At 36.7% G+C, this 24,185-nt stretch overlaps 1 protein-coding gene across 2 annotated transcripts; it reads right to left on the bottom strand.

The window, feature by feature from the left end:
- Window positions 1-386: 386 nt before the first annotated feature.
- LOC106876082 (DNA polymerase epsilon subunit 4) lies at window positions 387-23,460 on the bottom strand. 2 transcript variants are annotated; one of them, XM_014924490.3, is made up of 4 exons: window positions 23,195-23,458; window positions 21,151-21,235; window positions 15,690-15,731; window positions 387-914 (listed from the first exon to the last, which is right to left on the bottom strand). In XM_014924490.3, exons 1-4 carry the CDS (start codon window positions 23,402-23,404, stop codon window positions 901-903), a joined length of 351 nt encoding a protein of 116 aa, XP_014779976.1. In that variant the 5' UTR covers window positions 23,405-23,458; the 3' UTR covers window positions 387-900. The 2 variants fall into 2 exon arrangements, with proteins under 2 accessions (XP_014779976.1, XP_089196425.1); XM_089340299.1 differs by lacking the exon at window positions 15,690-15,731 and having other exon boundaries at window positions 753-914; window positions 23,195-23,460.
- Between the last annotated feature and the right edge of the window lie 725 nt (window positions 23,461-24,185).

The raw sequence follows: 24,185 nt of genomic DNA, 5'->3' as shown, positions 1-24,185 counted from the left end.
CTTTTTAACCACCCAACCAGAGTTACATGCACCTCTTCACATCTACCGACCGTGTCAGGCACTTTAAACCAGTGGTCCCTAACCATTTTTGCCTTGGGTCCCCTGTCATTTCTCTTACTCTACTGGATCCCCACAGCTATTCAATATTTTAGAAATATTATCATCATCATCATCATCATCATATTTATATAATTAAATATTAATAAGAATTATATATAAAAAAAAACCTTAAAATATTTTGAGTATTGTTAGAAATATAACCAATTTATTGCTGATAACTTGTCATAACAAAATTTGAAATGGACCAACAGGGGTCATATGGACCCCTAAGAGTGATATGGACCCTGGTAGAGAACCATTGGTTTACAGAAACATTCTGAAGCAAATTAATTGCAATAAAACATTATCTTTATTTTGTTTACATAAATATACCTCAGAAAAAAAAAAAGTAATATTAAAGTAAAAATGAAAGGAAAATAGGGGTAACTGGGTAGAATTTATTTGAATTAACAGAAAAAGGGGCCAAAGAAAAACAAGAAAATATGATTAGAATCATTAAGATTGCCAAATTATTGCAAATGTATGGAGTGTATCACAATGAATGGAGATGTTTAATGATTTTAAAATAGTCATTGAAAATTAAATGATGTTTTTATTATCTCTTTCATTCACCCATACATACACAGCCTTCAGTTCTGTAGAGGTATATATGTATATATATATATATATATATATATATATATATATATATATATATATATATATATATATATATAGTGATTCTGAGATTAGTCTGTTGCAGCTCCAAGTTCCATGGATCCTCATGGATTACACAACTGTGTTTCAGCTTTTGTTTAAAGAGTTGAAGGTGCAAACGTGTGAAACAGCCTCCTGGTTCTGTTATTCAAGAGCTCCTGAGGAGAGAAAGAAAAAACGGAATATACAATATAAAATCAAAAATCTTTTTAAAATGGAAAATAGAAATTGAAACTTCAAGTCATGAAGAAAATTTAACCAACAACCACACACACACACTTTTTATATATTTCTGGGTGTGTGCGCACGTGCGTGCGTGTGTAGAGGGGATGGAAACATGTTGCAGATGATTTGGCAAAGACTCTATCTGGCATCAGATGCTTTGGTCCTATAAAAATCCAAGACGCAGTGATCATAATTAGTGATTTAGTGATCGTAATTATTAAATGAAAGACTGAAAAATGATGGCTTCAAATTTTGGAGCAAGGCCAGCAGGGGTGGAGGACGGATAGTCGATTCCACTGACGCCAGGGGTCAACTGGTACTTATTTTATCAACTGTATAGGGACAAAAACAAGTAGAATACATTTATGTCATCTTGTCTTCAGACAATCTGTCTGTCTTTTACTTAAAAGTGTCTCCCACTTCTCATTTTTGACTTGGGCCCAACTGCCACCAAGCAATTTATTTTGGCATTTAATATATTCTTACTCACCATTGTTGTCCAAATGTAGGTCACTGGCCACTTGCAGCTCTGAGTGTGTGTGTGTGTGTGTGTGCACATATACATTCATTAGCCTGACCTCTATACTGCCCGAAACCAACACTTGTTTACCTGGATTTCATCTCCCATCGTTTGACATTGGGTTTTAAATATTTAAATCTAGTCTGAGCATTTGCACACCAGTTTAATGTTGTTTTTATATATAACCTGACATAACACACGCACACACACACACACACACACACAGAGTATTATGCTTTTTTTTTTTTTTTATTGATTCCAGTCATTAGATTGCTGCCATATTGCAACACTATCCTCTCTTGCACTTATTTCCGTCCAGTGTTTGTATATTATCGTAACCTCTATTGATCAATCGATTATCATTATTGATGGCCTATGAATGAATACTGAATGCTTATTGATCTAAAAAAAAAATAAAAGACATTTCACAAACAAACAAAAAAAAAATACTAAACAAAATGAGAACAATTATAACAATGTCTGTTAATTCTCAAATATGGAGTGTGACTGCCATCTTTTAGTTAAACGGTCATAAATACAAAATCTACCAACACCACACAGTGATCTCCCAGGCAACTGTCAAATGAAAAATTTTAGCCATTTCTACAGATTGCAACAGATTCAAGCAGGTTGTTCTGGAAATTCTTGCAAATCCCTTTTTTAACAATGTTTTATATTGGTTCTTAAGACATTTTTGTTTCTTGTTTTTTAGCAGAATATATCTTTTTCTTTTACTTGTCACAGTTACGGGACTGCAACCAAACTGCAGCACTGCCCGAAAAGGTTCACTTGAACAAATCGACCCCCAGCACTTATTTTGTTATGTATGGTACTTTATTAGAGTTTTATGCTGAACTACAAAGTTATGAGTAGGAACATAAACAAACCCCTGTTGTCAAGTGGTGGGAGGATACATACAACACACACACACATGGTGGGCTTCCACACAATTTCCATCGACTAAATTCATTCACAGAGCATTGGCTGGCCCAGGGCTACAGTAGAAGACACTCTCCTAAGCTACCGTACACAGGGACTGAACTCACAACTTACAGAGTCACAAAGCAAGCTTGTTAACCATGTGTGTATGTATGTACCCATTCAAAACAACTCGCTGATAATTATATTTGACTTTCTCTCGAATAACTTAATTTATGTGAATCTGTGAAAGCTTCAAAGTATTTTCACTTTACACAGAATTATCAACAATTTTGTTGAAAATGTTAAAAGGTCACCAATTCTCTCTCAGAGTTAGTGCCATGGCTGTCGACAGAATAACAATTGACTTCACTCCTCTCGATGATGGTGATCAGTTTTAAAAGGTCAGTTCTAATGAAAACATTCAGAGGACAAATAAAACTTGTCCCAAATTGAGAATACAAAAGACTTTAATCAAAATTAACACAATCAATGGTGAAGTAGTTGTATGCTGCCAACTTAATGTGACAGTCCCATGAAGGGAATAACACTACTGTTGGTTAGACCTAGGAAGCTGCACCGCTTCCTGTTGGCCTTGACACATTTCCTGTGTCCTTATGTTTACAAGGGGGAGACAAGCACCTCCACCCTTGTAAACATAAGGACACAGGAAATGTGTCAAGGCCAACAGGTGCAGCTTCCTAGGTCTAACCAACAATAGTATTATTCCCTTCATGGGACTGTCACATTAAGTTGACAGCATACAACTACTTCACCACTCCAACCACCCCAATCTTTTGATCTTGTCCTCAGTCTCCCAAGAATAATTTAATCACCTCTTGTAATCCACTGTTAATTGACATTTCTGGTCATGATTGAAGGTCACTGGCAAAAAAGAATTTACTCAGTGAAACAGAAGCAGACCATACTACGACCCGAGGCAAACATAGAAAAACACCTGACACAGATGTAGTCTATTTGAACCCACACAATCCCAGTCACTACACACCCAACCAACACTTATGACTACCTAGTTACATTAACCAGTAATCTAGAATACTAGTAGAGACCATTCTAAGATTGGTGTTCCAGACACAGAACACACCTGAAACCACTAGAAACTTCTGTATCAAATATCAATTATAAAAGCCATAATATTGCACAGCTGCAATATTAATTATTTCAGTAAATGTAAATTGTCTTAACTTCCTAATTAAAGCTAATTGGTTTCTAGTTTTGGCACAAGGCCAGCAATTTTTGAGAGGAAGGGAAGTTGATTAAATTGACCCTGTAAATGGTTCCAAAGCAGCAGACAAGTGGAAGGCATTGCTATGAATCCTTCAGAACTATGGTGTTCTTGCTTCTGGAAGAGGAATGTGCTTAGCCCTAGCAGGAGAAATGAGAAAAGAAGGCCTGCATGCAGGTTCATACCTGATCCTCTTTAATCAAATATTCCCATGACTTGCTTCCAACCAATTGATGGCTGGAATGTAAAATAATCCTCAAAGTATCCATAGTTGATGGAAACAATTACCAGAGAATTTAATGGTCGACCATAACGGCCAAGCAATAGAATAAGTTCTTATAAAATGGAACCAACAAATATATTAATATTCAAAAATTTAGTGCTAGTCTCAGAACTAAAATACAAACGAAAGAAAAAAAATCTTTTTTGGCTCCAATAAAGAACTCTGGAAATTTTAATTTTTTTCTTTTGCTTTTGGTAACAGATTTCTTAGAATTATAATAAGAATGCCATTTTATATTTTTCTAGCATTTTTTCTGAATCTTATTCCTGCTGTGAAAACAATGAGCAGTTGCAGACAAGTCTGTCTGCAACTTGCCGAGAAGATTATAAACATTAACTTTTATCTTGTTGACTTTTTATTTTTCTCTTTTATTGAGCCATTTTTATTAATTTTTTCTTAAGAAAAATTCAGAAGATACACATTACAGTAACTATACAAAACAAAACGGTGTGTGTGTGTGTGTGTGTGTGTGCGCATTATGGAGACTTAAAAATTATTCTAAAATAATACATGCCTGTTAAGTTGATTCCAAAGATATAATTTCAACAAGTTGAATGTCATGTAAAAACATTTGGAGTTGGAAAAAGAAAAACAGGTTTTTTTTTTTGTTTTGTTTTGTTTTCAAGAAAAACAGGTTCTTTTTTCTTACAGAACCCCCCCCCCCCAACTTTTTACTGCAATAAACTATTTTTACAAATATTATAAATGGAATAAAATATTCAGTTGAAAAGAATGTTAATAATTTAGAGTCAAATGTTACATAGTTATTATATAATTGTTGAATGTGAGTGAGAAAATGTTGATTGAGTTAAATTTAACATAATTATGCTATTGAGCAAGAGGAAATGGTTGCTGCTTTCAAGTGAATAAACTTAATTGATTCTAGAAATGTAGAATATTTTGATTGAGATTTTTAAAAATGACAGATTTGTAAAAATGGATCAATCCTTTAACATTCACATTATTCTGTTAAAAGAAACATTTTTTTCATTCACAATGTTTACAATCAATCATTTATCATCTTGTAGCTTTCAGATGTCGATGATGTGATTGTACATTTTCACAATGACATTGTAGGGTAGGTGGGAGAGGCAGGATCTGGCCAGTTTGAACATAAAATATTTGGGCCAGATTAAATGCTAAATGGAAAAATGCATTTCGTTGATGAATAAGTCAGAGATTATAGCCTCATTTATATTTAAGTAAATAGATTATTCAGTGAACATTCTGGAAGGGAGACAGTTGATAGGCATTTAACTTTTGGATTAGCAATAAATGCAGCTTGATTAATTATTCCGTGTTCAACTTGATATCATTGTTGAAAAGTGATGAGTCACCATATGCACCAGCATGACCGCAGCCACTTGGCTGAAACACATAAATAAATAAATAAATAAATATCTAAATGTGTTGGCATGACTGAAAGTATATTCGTTACATCTGTTGTCTAGGCTGACTGAGGTGTAACAATAATAATGCTATGTTGTAGCATTCCGATTACTCTCGTATCAAATACAATCCTTATTTATCTACATAATCCTTATTTATCTGCATAATCTCAAAGCTACAAGATTTCTATGACGTGATTGTTTATTTTTAGAATGACATTGTATGGTATGTGTGAGAGGCTGGATCTGGCTAGTCTAAACATAAAACACATAGAATATTTGGGCCTGATATGGTCAGTTTAAATGCTAAAGGGTCAAATGTTGGGCACTACTGACAGACATGTGTTCCGTGAATGTAATGATTCCATAATCAAAAGCAGTATTCTTTTATTCTTTTACTTGTTTCCGTCATTTGATTGCAGCCATGCTCTGATACAAAAAAAACTGGTGGGAAACACATCCAATTTAAGCTGCTGGAAGCCTCTTTACAGTAAAGAGAAGTCATTGGGGAGAAGTGACATCTGCTCTTTCAAGTTCAAATAAAGGCTCTGAGTGAAAAGAATGTAAGTAGGACAACACCTACACAGGTGTGAACTGTTTTATTCATGGTTGACTGCATGCAATGCATACAGAAATCCTCAAACATCAGAATCAATGTACAAAGATTTCACTGTTGTTAGGTGACAAAATAGTTTTATGAATATCGGCCAAGGTATGAGGTCATATCTTGTATCATTTTATTGGAGGACAGGTTTACAATATATTTCTCAAGTCAATGTACTCTGGTGACATTTAAATCTGAAAAGCATTTTTTTACATTTAACTGGGGTTGGGGGGGGGGGGTATATATCTAATAATTACAGAGGCATCAAGCTGTTAGATCAGGTTATGAAAGTTACAGAGAGGGTCATAGCCCAACTAATTAGGGAGCGAATCAATTTAGATGAGATGCAGTTTGGGTTCGTGCCAGGTAAAAACACTACTGATGCCTTATTTCTAGTGAGACAGCTGCAGGAGAAATACCTAGCTAAGGATAAACCTCTGTACCTGGCTTTCATTGACATGGAGAAAGCCTTTGACAGGGTCCCCCGATCCCTTATCTGGTGGTCAATGAGGAAACTTGGGATAGAAGAATGGTTAGTGAGAGCTGTGCGAGCCATGTACAGAGATGCTGCCAGTAAGGTGAGGGTTGGAAATGAGTACAGTAATGAATTCCGGGTAGAGGTAGGGGTCCACCAAGGTTCCGTCCTCAGCCCCCTCTTATTTATCATAGTCCTCCAGGCAATCACAGAGGAGTTCAAGACAGGTTGCCCCTGGGAGCTCCTTTATGTTGATGACCTTGCCCTAATTGTGGAGTCACTATCAGAACTAGAGGAGAAGTTTCAGGTGTGGAAGCAAGGTCTAGAATTGAAGGGCCTAAGAGTCAACCTAGCTAAAACCAAAATCCTAATAAGTAGGAAGGTAGATAAAACACAAACCCCTTCAGGTAGATGGCCCTGCTCAGTATGTAGAAAAGGAGTAGGTAGTAACTCTATAAGATGTACCCGGTGCAAGCTATGGACACATAAGAGGTGCAGCAACATCAAAGGCAGGTTAACTAGGAAGTTAGTTTTTGTTTGTGGCAGATGTTCAGGTGCAATAAAGACTGTAAACAAACAGGAAACAACTTCTATCTCATTCCAGGGTGAAAAACTAAAGATAATCGATAGCTTCCGCTATCTGGGCGACCAAGTTAGTAGTGGGGGTGGGTGCGCTGAAAGTGTAGCTGCTAGAATAAGAATAGCCTGGGCAAAGTTTAGAGAGCTCTTACCCCTGCTGGCGACAAAGGGACTCTCACTCAGAGTAAAAGGCAGACTGTATGACGCATGCGTACGAACAGCCATGCTACATGGCAGTGAAACATGGGCTGTAACTGCTGAGGACATACGTAAGCTCGCAAGGAATGAAGCCAGTATGCTCCGTTGGATGTGTAATGTCAATGTGAATACCCGTCAGAGTGTAAGTATCTTGAGAGAAAAGCTGAACATTAGAAGCATCAGTTGTGGTGTGCAAGAGAGACGATTGCGCTGGTATGGACATGTGGTGAGAATGGATGAGGATAGCTGCGTGAAAAAGTGCCACACCCTAACAGTTGAGGGAACCCGTGGAAGAGGTAGGCCCCCGGAAAACCTGGGCTGAGGTGGTGAGGCAAGACCTTCGTACATTGGGCCTCACCGAGGCGATGACTACTGACCGAGACCTTTGGAAATGTGCTGTGCATGAGAAGACCCGGCAAGCCAAGTAAGATCGTTGCCAGTGTCCCTGGACTGGCTCTTGTGCGGATGGCACATGAGATGCACCATTTTGAGCGTGGCCGTTGCCAGTACCGCCTGACTGGCTCCCGTAGGATTTTCGAGCGAGATCGTTGCTAGTGCCCCTGGACTGGCTTGTGCGGGTGGCACATAAAAGACACCATTTCGAGTGTGGCCGTTTTCGTGCGGGTGACACGTAAAAGCACCCACTACACTCTCTGAGTGGTTGGCATTAGGAAGGGCATCCAACTGTAGAAACTCTGCCAAATTAGATTGGAGCCTGGTGTTGCCATCCGGTTTCACCAGTCCTCAGTCAAATCGTCCAACCCATGCTAGCATGGAAAGCGGACGTTAAACGATGATGATGATGATGATGATGGGGATTGGCCATTGTCCTTTGTATGCTTTCCAGGCACAGGTCAGATTCCTGAGGTTGATGTTCAGTTTCAATATCTGTAATAAATACAAGAGTGTGGAAGGTGCAATGATTGGTCTTTGTCCCATTGAAAGAGACAGGTGTGAAAGCTGCTCTTCATTTCTCTGATTATGGACTCTGTGGACATTGTTGAGCGGCTCTTCCACCTAATTTGATAACTTCAGAGACAGACAAAGTGTAATAGAGATCTGGTGGCATGTCTAACCCGTTAGTATTTAAACCTGCCCTATCCAGTCCAAATATTCTACCTGTCCAGATGTTCAAAGTGGCCAGGTATGGCCTTTCACACCTACCCTACAATGTTATTCTAAAAATAAACAATCACATCAATTCAAAACAATGTGAACAAGGGCACTCAGAGAGCACAGATCTCTGCCAAGGCAACACCAATGTCTTCTCAATGATTAGCCAGAGATGATTTTTAAAATGAAAATATCTGAAATCATCTTGACTGCTCTCACAAATGAGAATACTAAAAATGAACCCAACCGCTCTCACAAATGAAGTAAAAAAACAGGAAAAATAATCCAGAATCCTTGTCTGGAACCAGATCGATCCCAAAATCTAATCAGTTCGTGCCAGTCATGAGGCCAAACATCTCTGAAAGTTTCATCTGAATCTATCCAGCAGCTCTTGAGATATCTTGTCCACGGACAAACTAACAAACAAACATAACTGAAACAATACCTCTGCCGCCATTAAAGCACAGGTAATAAACAAACATTACATTTGACAGAGTCACCTGGCTGTTAAAGGATTAACAGAATTAATCAAAAATAAGAGACATCCTTCTCTTCCAATTATGTTTCTATATTTATCATCATTAACTACACTCTCTGAGTGGTTGGCGTTAGGAAGGGCATCCAGCTGTAGAAACTCTGCCAAATCAGACTGGAGCCTGGTGTTGCCATCCGGTTTCACCAGTCCTCAGTCAAATCGTCCAACCCATGCTAGCATGGAAAGCGGACGTTAAACGATGATGATGATGATGATGATATTTCTCTTTTGATAACAAATCTCACTCATATTCGTACCTTAGCAGGAAAAAAAAAAAGCAACAACTTTTTTGTTTACCATTCAGGGATTGATAAATCAATACCAATAATATGATAAAACCGTCACAGCTGGTCCCAAGTTTGGCTGAGAAAGAAGGGGTGTGGTAGGTGTAGGGCTAACAGGTCAGCACTATCAACTTCCTACATGGCTACTGAAATACCAACAAAAAAAACAACAAAAAAACAAAATTGGTCCTGGTAAGGAGCGGTAATACTCAGGGACTGCATATGCAGATTGCTACAGTTGGGGCAACAACTGCAATCCATGGCCAAAGATTGAGACACATGGACATCTCTTGTTGAAGTCCTGTATGCCACATTTCGAGTTAAAGGATTAGGAAGAAGTAATGTGATCAAAGACCCAGCGTTTAACAATGCAACAAGTCTAGCAACAACAACAACAACAACAACAACTATTAATGAATAATTATAATAATTATAATATATACGAGTAAATTAATTGATTTTAGTTTGGGTGAGAAGAGTAGCAATTGCTGGCCTAGTTTTTGAGCCCACTTTTCTTTCTACAATGCTAAACCTTAAACTTAAAAAGCATCAATGTAATCAGGGCCCATCAGGGTTTTCCTTTTTTAATACTCTATCCTTAAGAATTATTTGTCAGTAGTAGTAGTAGCAGCAGCAGCATTAGTAGTAGTGACTGCAACTGATTTATCTGTGAAGCTAAGCTTCTCATCGCCATGCCAACAACACTGCAGTGTGTTGCTAAGATGCTGTTATCTTCACTTTGAAAAGCTTGAGAACAAAAACGCTTTCCAAGAGATTTCCTGTTGTCCTTTCACTCCACCACTGACCACTCTCTTGCCTCCCCTCCATCATAATAATGAAATTATTGGGATTCAGGTTTTTAAAATGAAAATACGACATCTTTTTACAACAAAATCAATGACAATCGTTTCTGCTAAGGAAAGGATCAGATCGGACAGGAGAAGGACAGAAGTAAAGTGTTTCGTAAGAGTGTGATGCGAGATGGTTGTAGATACAAGGCCTGAATTGTATCTATTGAATTAGGGGACTACATTGACCCCACTGCTCAACTGATACTTATTTAATTGACCCCGAGAGAATGAAAGGCAAGGCGAACCTTGGTGACATTTAAACTCAGCTGTAATGCTGCCCAGCCTGCAACCATTTCTGCCAGCTCACTGCAGCAGTAGCAGTAGTAGTAGTAATAATAATAATAATAATATTTGAGAGAGCAAAAAATTGGTACAACCATAAACCCGAATGCATCATCGAAAATGATAATGCAAAGTTCCTGTGGGATTTTATGATTCAATGCCTAGATACCCTCAATATGTTGAGTGTAAGTCCAGTCTTTTGAGTTGATAAATTCAATGCTATGGTTCACAGTTTTATGCTTGAATTCATTGCCCACAATTTCTGGGATATGATTATAAGCTTGCCACAAGTCACTGAAGATAGTGGTTCCTGGAAGAACTGAGTGTTGTATGCAATCCTTGTTTACACTCCTTATGTGCATGTGCAGCACCTTTGGTTACTATGGAAACAGAGTTCTTTGCAATCAGCTATGGAACACGTGGTGCTTCTTTGCTTATGAATGCTAACAGAGCTTTACGGTGACGTATAAAATACTCGCTTCTGAATGGCTAAAATTGTATACTGAATGGCTAAAATACCCAAATTTTGCAAACTTTAAAGGCTAATAACTTTTTAATTATATTTTGTTGTGTCTGGGGAGAGTTATTCTCTTTTAGTCCCTTATAATTGAACACACTCACTGGTAAAATTTCCACTTATTTCTTTTATTTTTGTAAATTTTTTGTTGCGTCTGGCAACCTTTTCAATAGTTTTGACTCAACTTTTAATTATAAATTTATAGGAAAAATGAATTTCATTTTCATAATTAGTATACAAAACTTAATCCATATCCCAAATTTGAAAACAATTGGAATAAAATCGTAGACAGTGACGATAACCACAAAGATCCAAGCATAACAAAAGTGTATGCTGTTTTCTTCATTGCTTCAATAAATTTTTGCATGCACAAACTGATTATAGTGGTGAGCAATGATGGTAAGAGGGAGAGGGAGAGAGAAAGACAAAGAGGGAGAGAGAGAGAGAGGGAGAGGGAGAGAGAGAGAAAGAGAGAGAGCTGAGGTGTCCCATTGAACCAGATTAGTCATAAAGATGAAATAAGCTTTAAAGACATAGAATGGAATGGGATGGGCCAAGAGGAATATAGGTAAATAGTCCAAATTTAAACTGTTATCAACCACTGACCACTACAGGAGAAAATATTTACTCTCATTCCTCTCTCTCTCTCTCTCTATCTATCTATAATATTATCTATCTATATATAAAATCTTTTTCTTTACAACCATAGTAGGAGAGTGAAACTGAGTGGGCAATAACAGTTTAAATTTGGAAATTTATCTACCTACACACCTGTGTGTGTGTGTGTGTGTGTGTGTGTGTCTAGTTGTAGAAACCATGCCAGAACAGACAGCAGAGCCTGGCAAAGTGCTCTGGCTTGCCAGCTCCTATCGAACCATCCAACTCATACCAGGCGAATGGACTTTAAATGATGATGATGATGAAGACATATAGGAATGGCTGTGTGGTCAAGCTTGCTTCCCATCCACGTGGTTTAGGGTTCAGTTCCACTGCATGGTACCTTGAGGAACCAAAGCCTATGAGTGGATTTGGTAGATGGAAATTTAAAGAAGTGTGTGTGTGTGTATGCAATCCAATATCAACAATCTATATTCAGGACAAAATGTTTCTAGATGCATTAAAGAATGTAATATTTAAAGCAACTTTGCATAGAGGACCCAGACTAATTTTTTTGAGAGATTATTTAAAAATGAAAAAGTATGCGATCTATGTCAAATAAGGTATAACAATCTCCAAAGCAAAGGAATATCACTTTTAAAATGTCATAATTTAGCCCTGTTTGACCTTTTTGAACTCTTTCCCAGGTGACAAAGTGTATAACAATAATCACATAAGTTACCTAGCAAGCATTACAATCAACGACAAACAAGTTTAAGTTTAATAAACTAAAAAGTCTTTGTGAAAACCAAGCTGACTCATATCTTTCTAGAAGCTTTCATGAGTTTCTGTTATGAAGATTTATTAATAAATTCAGGTAAAAACTATTTCTTTCAAGCTACACAACACTGTTTAATAAACTACCACAAATATTTTTACAAGAACTGTTATCTACTGTTTTACTTCAACTGCATCACAGTTTAGTTAAATCTGACATTTTAACAATGAAATATATTTAGAGTGGTCACACATGCAAACACACATTGTGAAATGTCTTACACAGTTATGTCTGGATTGACTACTGTGACCACTGGCAAGGCAGACAAGACCTACTTTCTAACTGCTAACATTTGCCAGTCACTAGAATATTCTAAACACTGAATGGACTTTTAAACCAAACAGACAGGTTACTGAACTCATACAACAAAGTCGAAATACATCCGTTCACATACGAACAATGAAAATGGATATAAAAACGTTTTCCCTTAATAAATAAAGTAATGACACTGTTGATAAACTGAAACTTCATTGATCTTTGGCATAAGCCTCAACAATAATTTCATTATGTCCATACTATCTATTATCTTTCATCTTTTATTGTTTTAGTCATAAGACTGTGGTGGCCATGCTGGAGGATTACCTTGAAGGGTTTAGCTGAACAAATTGATCTCAGTACTTTTTAAAATTTGGTACTGGCTCTATTGGTCTCTTTTGTTGAACTGCTAGGTTATGGGGATGTAAACAAACCAACACCAGTCAAGTAGTGGAGAGACAAACACACACACACACACACAAAAGTGATGGGCTTCCACAGTTTCCATCAACTAAATTTACTCAGATGGTCATGGTCAATGCGACAATCACACACTACACACCTTCCTTCCTAACACTGCTGTAAACAGCAAAAGTGAGCTAGAACGTTAAAATTTAGTGTGCAGGCACAGCAGAGTTCAAGGTCAATCATTGCCGAGCAGCTTTACTCTGCATGCTTTAGCTTTGTTACCATGGCAACAGTCCGGATACTTATTGATCAGACCTCATATTATATGTATACACTTACACACACACACATACATGTAGGACTGTGTGTATATATACATAGATATAGATATGGGTGTGTCACTATATATATATGTGTGTGTGTTTTATGTGTGTGTGTTTATATATATCTAAAGTTATAGAAAATGGAATGGTGTCTCGTAGAAGCAGCTACAATATTACTGTTTATTTTATTTTTCACAACTGCTGTTCAGAAGGCAATGATGGGAGGGGAAGGAAGGAAGGAAGAATGGTAGGAAATTGGGTAAAGAATGCAGGAAATATGGAGGGAGCTGAATGAATTATGTATATATATATATATACATATGTACAGTAGGGATATCTTAGCACCGTTAAGTTCTCAGAAAGTCATACTCAATTTCCATGGTTTAAAGGTTAAAAGGTTTATGCGGAAATAATTAAATGGATGTGAGTTGTGTGGTGGCTTTTGTAGGAATGTATTGAAGGATGTGAAAGATAGGGCTTAATAAGGGTAAATCAGAGGATATAATTACATCCTTTGATAATGAATCTGAAGAGAGAGAATTAAAAAATATGTCCAGCCTAGATGTAGTTGAAGAAAAGGGGTTATGAGAGAAGTAGGGTACTTTATTCCCTGTTTCCATGGTTGGATGTTTTTTTTAAGGGAGACATAAACATCACTGCTAAAATGGTGTCAATGGGGTGACACATAGATATAAACACACACACACACACCTTTCATTCATTCAGTTTACATCTGATTTTCCATGCTAGCATGGATCGGATGAATATAAATTGATCAAGGTATTGTCTTACACTCGGTTGCCCTTCCTGCAGCTAACTCTTACTTGATTTTCAGATAAATTAAAGAAAAAGGGACATATATGAACCCACTATTGGTAGTAATTTATTTAATTGTAATAAATCTGTGATGACACAACATGCTGTCACTTGTTCTCTGGCCCCAACTTTGCTGCATTGGCTGCAAACCCAGGTATCACTGCCCATTACACAGAGGAGAGAAAAATAAAGAAATACAGGAGTCTGACCGTCCACTAAATTGATTTAAATCTTGAGACCTGGTATTTATGATACTGAAATATTTCCATAACAAAAATAAAGTCTGTTTCATTTATATTTATTATTTATAATCGTGACTGTCATAACCAAACCTGACAATGAAAACTTTTAGTTAACAGTTAGGAGACCATGAGAGTTTGGTTCTCAGCTACCGCCAGTTTATTATAAGCTCAAGGCCAAATCAGAACACTTAAAAACCGGCTGCCAGTGGGAAAAACCTGCCTGGCAATAATTTTGTTCTTACATCTGAATCTGTTGAATTATTGCAGAAGAAATTCCAAATGTGGCAGCAAAGATTAGAATCAAGAGATTTTCAAGTAAATCATTCTCTTTTTTATTTCTTTCCTACCTTCTGCACATCCTCTGTATCCAATCCTACCCACCTTTAATGATATCTTGCATACATTTCTTCTTCCATGTCCCTGCCAATGCAGTCTTTGATCTTAAACACTACAACCGATTCCTCTGCTAATAATGTCTAGTTTATCTCTCAATTTCTCTGTTACCACACCATTCATAGACACACAAACATTACACAACCAGTGAAGCCTCCAACCTTCACTAATCCCCTTCATTTCTCTCCAACCTTCACTAATCCCCTTCATTTCTCTCCAACCTTCACTAATCCTCTGCATTTAGTGCCTACATCTCACAATCATCAGATGACAGGGTGCAGCTGTTTGGACGTTGATGATTTGGCATGGCTGACCAGACATTCAACCTGTTCTGGTGACAGACCATTTTGGAACTGGGGAGCCGCATGCATGCACATGCCAAAATATACAGATACAGATTGAGAGATGGAGAGAGAGAGACAAACATTACAATTTATCAGTTGGACATAATTAGCATAAAAGTTTTCCATCTCTTCATACACATAAAGAGAAAGAGAGAGGTAAAGAGAGAAAGAGGGAGAGAACAAGACGTAACATTAATACATCAGAGGCCAAAGAAGTCAGTCTTGAATCAGTGAATGGCAAAACAGCGTTGCCAAAAATGTCTCTTATTCCACAACCAAGTCGTATTGTTGTATTGCTTGTTTGTGACACAGCAAAGTCTAATCCACCGTTTGCTCTCAAAGCAAGAATCCCCTGGTTGCCATTAAATGTAATAGATCCTTGATGTTTTCCTGCCCTTTTCTTATTCTCAGTTATACTTTCAGAGCAGTCTTCTTAACTGCTGATTCAGTTGCCTTGGTAACAGAAACCATCAATTACTTGAAATACAGAAAGTTACTTATTTTACAACTCGTCTGACTACTAAAAACTGGTACATCTACGCTCAAGTCACCAGAAGGAAAATGGGGGGTAGGTGGAAAAAAAAAATTTGTAGTCTCCAGTTCAATTTACATGTCTACCCTTAACTATGACCATGAATCTTGGGTAGGGATCTAAAGAATACGACAGGTTTTAAAAGAAGAAATAATAGGAGAACTTACCATCAAGGAATGCCAGGGTATCAGTTCTCTCAACAGCATTATCTGAAGAATATGAAAAGTCTGCTTAGAGACATCAATGAATGATACAAACTACGAAATAAGTACAATCATCATCACCATCATCATCAATATCAATGTCCATTTTTCCATGCTTGATTATGGTGGATGAAGTTTATTGAGGTGGATTTTTTACAGCTGGATGCTTTTCCTGTCACCAACTCCCATCTGTTTCCAAGTAAGGTAATATTTCCCAATGACTGGACACGTCTTCATAGATCCTTACGCGAAGAACGACTTTGCATTTCATCCTTTGAGAGTCAGAACCGAAAGAACCAATACAGAAGCCACTTGGCATCTCCAATGCACCACCCTAGATTGCTACCTTTTGTTTTTGTGACCCTGAAAGGGTAAAAGGTCAAGCTAACTGTGGTAGAATTTGAAACCACAATACAGAGAACCAGAAAAAATACTGCAAAGCATTTTCATTAGTGTAGCTAGGGGTCAGGTAGGGGTACAGTCTGCCCAAGGCAATGCCTTTTCTTATGGGGCAGCACTTTAAAGTTTCCTGTATAAGCCTGTATAGGCTTGGAGCCCCCCACCCACCCAATGGACAAAGCAGGGCAGGGTGTCAAGGGGGCCCCCACTCTTGGTAACACACACCCTAGGTGCCACTGGGCATTCTGTTCAACACTCTAAGAATTCTGACTATTTGCCATGTTATTCTTAGATAATTTTGAGATCAAATTTCTGCCATAAAAATAAATATTAATCTAAGATATATTTATTTAGGATGGAAATTTGATCTTTGCATAGAACTGAAAGTCAGGAAATACATGGCTAAAATACAGATGAAGTTTTATATTTGTTCCAGGCAAAGAGAGAGAAAAAAATGCCTAACTTGGGGAGTAGAGAGGGAAATGGCATTTATGAAAAGCAACTTTGAAATTAATTTCATAATATACGATTGGAGAAAGGCTTTTTTTAATAGGGACTGAAGTTTTAATTAGTGAAATTGTGGAATCTGACTGCAAAAGGATTAATGTAATCTTTCATGTTACATTCACTTAAATTTTATATTCAAATAATATTTAACCCATCTGCTACCATATTTCTGTTGAGGTGCTGAGTTTCTTCAAATTGATTTTAAATATAGCAAAGAATTTAGTAAAATAACTTAGTTATCATTCAGCTGGTGTTAGGAACATAAATTGTGTCTAAGATTTGGTGGAAGATTTTAATTGATTGGTTCCAAAAGGGTTAAATCTCAAAGAGGAAGACTCGTAAGTTTATTTCTTTGAAAACGTTCGTTTTTTTAAAGTTGGCTTATGTCTATTAGAAGCTTTTAAATTAATTTAAGAAATTAAGACAGAATTGTCAAAGCAGTGGCTAAAACACTGAGCAGTATTTCTTCTGACTCATAACGTTCTAAGTTCATATTCCACTACACTCAACTTTGCCTTTCATCTCTTTAGGATCAATGAAAGTACAAATGATGTAATGGGATTGGTGTAATTGGTAAAACCCTCCAACGCTCACTAAAATAGCTGGCCTTGTGTCAAAATCTGAAACAATCAATAAAGCAAATCTATAATCAGATTAATTACAAATTGAAGATGAAAACTGTCCAAAGTAGGAGTCAAAGGTTTCATAACTCTTTATGTGTGATACTACTACTACTACTACTACAGGCATAGGTTGTTCTAAATTAAGAATTTTTTTATGGGTGTTCTATTTAAATAACTTCTCTAGGTGCAGCCAACCTTTGTTGCCCACACCTCCTACCTAACATTTATCCCTTCCTCTCACTTTTCCCTTTAGCCCACCACCTCCACTTCTAGATCCCACATCCAAATTCCTAGTTACCTCCCACTTCATTCCTAATGTACACCCTACAATGATGTCACCACAAGCCAGTAGAACGAAGGAAGGGCAGCACAAGGGGTGGTTTGTCTTTATCGGAAGATGTGACACCAGAATATCTGTTGACCTGCAACACTTCTGTGCAGTGTTTCACTGGGTAATTTTAATATCTCTTTTTGCTTTTAAAGAAAAAGAAAATGCCTATGGGTTGCTCTGAGCAACATTGCCAAAACTTAACATTTCATCTCCAGACCACTGCTGCTTCATTATCCATCAATGACAAGAGACAATACCGACCGTCTCCAGAAAACAAAATGTTGGTAAAAAAAAAAAAAAAAAAAAAAAAACCCAGAAATATTTGTCATTTAATTGTCGTCTCTCAAACATTCCTTACTCCCCCAGACACAGCTTGTGAATGTCCCTTGAACTTTTGTTTTCTCTGTCTACTTTCCTTTACACATATATGAGAGAGACGGACAGACAGAAACAAAGAAATAGTCTATCTGAGAGAGAGAGAGGAGGAGGAGGAAGAGGAAAGACATGAACAAGGACATTAGAGATGTGATACATAATTATGATTTTGAACAATTTAATTTAATTTCTTGAAAACAGCAGCTCATAATATGAAATTTTAATAACTGAAATTTTTTGTGAGGGTGTGTGTTCTTCAAACTTTTGAAATAAAGTAATTTTATTATTTATACAAGTATGGAAAAGTGAAAATTAAAACAATGATGGATGGATGGATATATATGTATGTATATATATGTATAATACTCTCATTAGTCTCAAGATATGATTGAGTGAATGGGTACATATATAGGAGATATATGAAGTAGCAAATATTCAAAACAGTTTGCATTGTAACACACACTTCTATTAACCATTTGAAGCACACACACGCACACTCCCAAGGCTTTTACCTCTTTGTAATACTATATATGTTATTGACTATCAAAGTCCTGTTATTGATACTGTGAGACAAACTATCAGTGAGCAAATCTGGGATACAAACAATGGCTGGTGACTTTATACACGCACACACACACACTATATTGCAAGATAGAGAGAAAAAAAGAGGAGTAAATATGATTCTTCTCTGATGTCGTCATCATCATCATCAACTATTAAATTTCAACATAGCTTCTCAGATGAAGTTACTTGCCAAAGTAGGGCAACAATCCTTGTTTCAAATCTAGGAGTGTCTGATCATTGAACCACAGTGGACTCGTTTCCAAGAGGTCATAACAAGAGGAGTTGAAGTAAGCAGGAGAGATAAGATCCAACAACAATGGATTCCCCACAGTCTCATTGAACCTGACTGATGGGAGGGGGGAAAAAAACCTAAGAAGGAACACAGGCCCCATGGAGAAGGGCAAAGAGGAAAAACAGAAAAAGCAGTGAAATGAAATGACATTTGGTGCCTGTACAGAATCATGAAAGAACCAACAGGAGAGAGAAGTGGTTTGTGTGTACCAATTGAGGATAAGGACAGCACAGATGCATATTATGTGGCACCAGTACGGGTGCTTGTTACATAGCACCAACAAAGGTGCTTTTCACATGGCATTATTAGCATGGGCGTTTTTTATGCGACCCCACTGGTGCTGGTGCCACATAAAAAGCACCCAGTACAACCTGTAAAGTGGTTGGCATTAGGAATATAACACAAAGAAAGGTTTAGTTTTGGGCAATATGATACTGTTAATAGTTTATTCAAAATAAACAATTCTAAAATTAAAACTATACGTGTCTCGGTGAGCTTTTAAAAACCTTTACTTTCATGGTGATAGCAAATTAGGCAATTGTCTATCTTCAGTAATATCTCTGGAAGATCTGACAAATATTCTTAGCAACTGAATAGATGGACTGAGACACAAGAATTCTGAGTATTGCACAAGATACTGGGGGTGGGGTGGGGTGGGGTTGAAGACGTGGTAAGCAGCTCATAACTCAATACTTTATCCATTTAATCATTTCACTTTTACAGTAAAGGGACAAACAGACAGAATATCTATTTAAAGTGCTAAAAATAATTGATACAAGTTTCCAAAAGGAGGTTCAAGAGTAAATCAAATAAACGAAGAAGTCTGAATCCAGAGAAATACTTTCTCAACCTTTTTGTTTCAATTAATTCCGTTGAAATGATCTGCCTTAGTTCCAACCAATGAAGAATTAATTAATTAATTAATTAATGGAAAGTTTTAGTTTTGACCACTCTAAAACAGTGAATCTGTATCACAGGACTGGAAGGGGGGAGGGCGGTCAGACAGGTTGATATCAAAAGGGTTAACGTGTTCCTCTGGATTCAATTACAGAGAAACACTTTCTGAAAGCAAGCTGGGTGTCACTTTAATTTGCGTCATCGCAACTGGAATGGGAAGTTTAAAAAAGGAAAACGAAGGGAGGCAATCCTGTATAGAAGCGTTCTAGAAGAGAGACGTTGTGAGACGGTTTTGAGGAATTATGGAAAGAAGAGATGACGAGAGAAACAAAGAAGGAATGGCGAGAGTAAGACAAAGAAGAAGTTCATCAAATGTTTCTTGGTGCAGTTAATACAGTTAATAGATTCAGAGGAGTAGAAACTGTAGGATCAGTAGCAGATTCAAGATCAGGGACACATCCCTCTTACAGAAAGCCATACAGGGCAGTATGGCAAACTCACTAATTATTCTAACTGGAAGAAGCCATCTGTGGTATACATACTGTATTTTCTGGCACACAAGTCGAATCTTTCAGACCAAAATTTACAGCTAAAAAAAAGGAAGTCAACCTGTACGACAAGACAACTTTGGACAACCAAAAACTGCATATGAAATGCAGCTGGATTTGGAAAGATAGAAACTGTGTTTAAATGTTAACACACCATGTTTACACTAAATACTTTGTCGACTTGTACGCCAGAGAATACAGTATATAGTTTTAAGATGTTAACAGCTCTCCAGGATTGAAAGAATTTTGGATTTGTACATTGATGCCTTGCTAACGATTTTGCCAGCGTGCCACCCTATTGACAAATATAGGCAAGGTACACACGGCGTAGTGGTTAGGGTGTTGCACTCACAACTGCTAGATTGTGGGTTTGATTCCCAGACCGGGTGCCACAATGTGTTCTTGAGCAAAACCCTTCATTTCATATTGTCTCAGTCCATTCAGTTGTAAATGTAGTCACCCTATGATGAAATACCCCTCCAATCAGGGAGAAATGTTGGCCTGCTCACCTGACCAATGGGGGTGGCAGCATTCGAAAGCTAAAATGATCCTAAGTGCATTGTGACCAGTGGTGTATAACAACATCAAATAGTCTGGTCAATTCCATGATATTGGTAAAGTAAACAGTAATACATTGAGAATTTCACCAACAATTGTTTTGAATTTGCCCACAGGCACCAACTCGACAGAAACTTTAAGTACAACAACGTGATACTCATCCCAATGCTTAATACCTTAAACACACCTGTAGCTGACCATACATGACCATCATCATTTAAATCAGCTTCCATACCTGAATGGGTTGCCCAGACCAATTTCTAAGATGAACATCAATTTGAAGGTCTTTTATTTTTTTAAGATTATGAAGAACTAAAAGAAAACTTCTTACCTAAATCTTTCCGTTGTAAAGTTTTTCGTTTTCCCTGGAATGTATAAATTGCTGCTTCTCGAGACAAGTACTGAACAAACAATTCCTGAAACAGAAACAAACCATTTCACCATTAATTCTTGTAAGTCTCTTCTGAACTCAAGCATTTTTCAACTCACATTTGGTGACTTGAAACAATGTACAAGGTCACAGCACATCAGAAACTGAAATGTCATTAAAAGTTTACTTACATATCGAAGAAAGAAATGAAAAATAATAACAAATTAACAATAAAATAATCATTTTAATTAAAAAAAAAAACTGCCAATATATATATATATCTTCTTTTCATATTTCTATCTATATTATATACATGGGTCAACAAAAGTTAAATTTTATATTTCAAACAATCTCTAGAGAGAGACCAATTTTTATAAACTTTCTGTTTTCATCATTAAAATACTTGCAAACATTTTGATGTAAACTAACATTAATGAGCAGACTCAACTGACAGCAATGTGTGGACACTGAAGTAGGGAGATGAATGCCATAACTGGTAACACTTTAAGTCAGTGTGTGTCTGTATGTAAGTATGTATTTGTGTGTGTATATATGTGTGTATGTGTATGTGTATATATATATATTGTCGACAAAGTATTTTTCTGGGACTCTGAAGGATGACTGGTGGTTGCAGAAACATCGTTTTAAAACTGTATTGGCTGATCTGATATATTTGACAAAACTTGCCAGGTGGCTATATTTGCACTCCTGGTATATCTCTGGGCCTCGGGATGCTGTTGGTAGTACTGTTGCTGACAGTGTCGTTATGGCAGATATTGTGTGACTAATTGTGTTGCATCAATCTGTGCCTAGGATAACCCAGTACCAGTATATCTGGCAGGACAACAACTTCTTGATGCATGTACTTGACGTGACACAAAGTGCACAGATGCACAATATCCAATCCATAATGGACAGTTTCAGGATGGGTTAAAATGACTATCATACTGAATAAAGACTAATGCTAAATCTATCTTCATCAATTATTATATATATATTCTGTATATCAAACCCAAGGAATGTTATCTGTTTACTTGCCTCATTCTCTCTCTCTCTATATATATATATATATGTGTATGTGCTTGTGCCTCTCTCCCAGAGAGTGAGAGAGGGATATATATATATATATATATATATATATATATATATATATATACACACACACTATCTTAGTGAACTCTGAGTAACGGTTTGGGAAGTTTTTTTCAACAACGGTGTTTTTCTCCACCTTATTTTGCATCTATGTGCTTACATGTTATATATATATATATATATATATATATATATATATATATACATATATACAAGAGTTAAGGAATGAAGTACATAAGATCCGGGCTACATGTTTCATAGCGAGTGGAACCTCAGAAGTGGTAAAATCCAAGTGAGATGTATACCGCCGGCTACTCTCTTCAGGCCAAAGATATCTTGATTAGATTAAAGGCTACAATGTCAAAAGGAGGTACATGTTGACGCAAAGAAGATCGAATCGATGCACTACAGATTGCCCGAAGCTAACTTTCTTCCTACACCTCGATCCCCGGATCTTACATTTATATATATATATATATATATATATATATGAGTGACTGTATTAAAGTGTTTTAAATCTTTAAAAACAACATAGAATTATTATTGTTATATGAACAGAGTTCAAATAAAGCAGACATGTCCAATACGATGCACCTCCCCCCACCGATAACACGTCCGACAAGTATAATAGTCATTAAAACTTCGAAGTTACTATCAACAAATTATAATAAGCCTGCAAAACACAAGTAAAGCCTAAGTAATATGTTACATCCTAATGAAATATTTTAAAAACGTAGAAATTTTACTGGTTGTTGCCTATTATCGATTATTACCTATGTCTATATGCTTCGAGTACCTCCAATGTAAGTGAGAATACGATATTCTAGAATTACTATGATACTCTCTGCATATCACGAAGAAGGGAAACAGCAAAATAAACAAACATAAATCCACATTTGCTTTCATAACTTACAGTAGCTTTCGTTAATGCTACCATCGCTTCCTGACTAGCAAGTGACACGTCTGGATCGAGTTTGATGATTTTACGAATCCTACTAATTGGTAATTTCACCAATTTGTCTGAAGTAACACCATTCGTCTCTGTGTGCTCGCTGTCATCTTTCCTCAATTCTTTTTCGCTATTTTCATTTACATTTGGATCGTCAGGAGTTTCTCCCGCCATTTTTTTAGAAAGACAATTAAAAAGTGAGAACGTGGACAACGAAAAGAAACTCTCCCGTATTAAATGTTTTATATAAAATTGATCTAAAAGAAAATATGAAAGGTACGAAAAGTACAACTTTACTCCAAAATTATATTTCTTAGAAATCTTTCTCCAGATTTCTCTATCGTAAATTAATTAATTAGTAATTTTTTTTAAAGACTTATATTTAAACAAAAAAATAAATTGAAACTGTAAATATATAAATACTCAACATATTCACTAAATATTCGGATCATTAATATACTGGCAAGAAATAATTATTCCTTTCATTCCTCGAATAACGGTTTTATTTGAAGCAATTCATTTTTTAATATTTTTGTAGTAATTGACTTCAAGGACTTCGAAGGCACCTTACGGGATCTGCTAGAAACCACAGCCAAACATCCTTCGAAGGACACATTGAAAAATATAATCCTGGATACACAGTCTGAAGACATGATGGTCACGACAGCAGCAGCTTTGAAAAGGAAAGCTTCATCAGGCTAATTTCCTGGGGTCTAAATACCAACAACCTACCAATTTAAAATACCCAAACACTGTGTGGTACCTTAATCAAGTGATAGCTACTATGGCCTTGGGCTAACTTAAATTTCATAAATGGCTTTGGTTGGTGGAAACTGAAAGAAGCGTATTGTATTTGTGTGTTGGAGGAGGATTGTTTTGTGTTTCTGTCATCTTGACATCATTCTATAATTGCAAACAAGCAGTGTTCCTAATCTCATGTCTTGTGAAAAACATG

This window comes from Octopus bimaculoides, chromosome 23 (genome assembly GCF_046866305.1).
Source record: "Octopus bimaculoides isolate indiv1 chromosome 23, ASM4686630v1, whole genome shotgun sequence".
NCBI lineage: Eukaryota > Metazoa > Mollusca > Cephalopoda > Octopoda > Octopodidae > Octopus > Octopus bimaculoides.
Note: the sequence above shows the minus strand (reverse complement) of the source record. Positions and strands in the feature narration are given on the sequence as shown.

What these genes read in the sequence shown, in the direction of transcription:
- LOC106876082 (XM_014924490.3), bottom strand. Translation starts at nt 23,404, where the DNA reads ATGGCGGGAGAAACTCCTGACGATCCAAATGTAAATGAAAATAGCGAA. An exon ending in TAGCATTAACGAAAGCTACT is followed by an intron (nt 21,236 to 23,194) that starts GTAAGTTATGAA and finishes TTTCTGTTTCAG; the next exon opens with GAATTGTTTGTTCAGTACTT. An exon ending in TTTACAACGGAAAGATTTAG is followed by an intron (nt 15,732 to 21,150) that starts GTAAGAAGTTTT and finishes CATATTCTTCAG; the next exon opens with ATAATGCTGTTGAGAGAACT.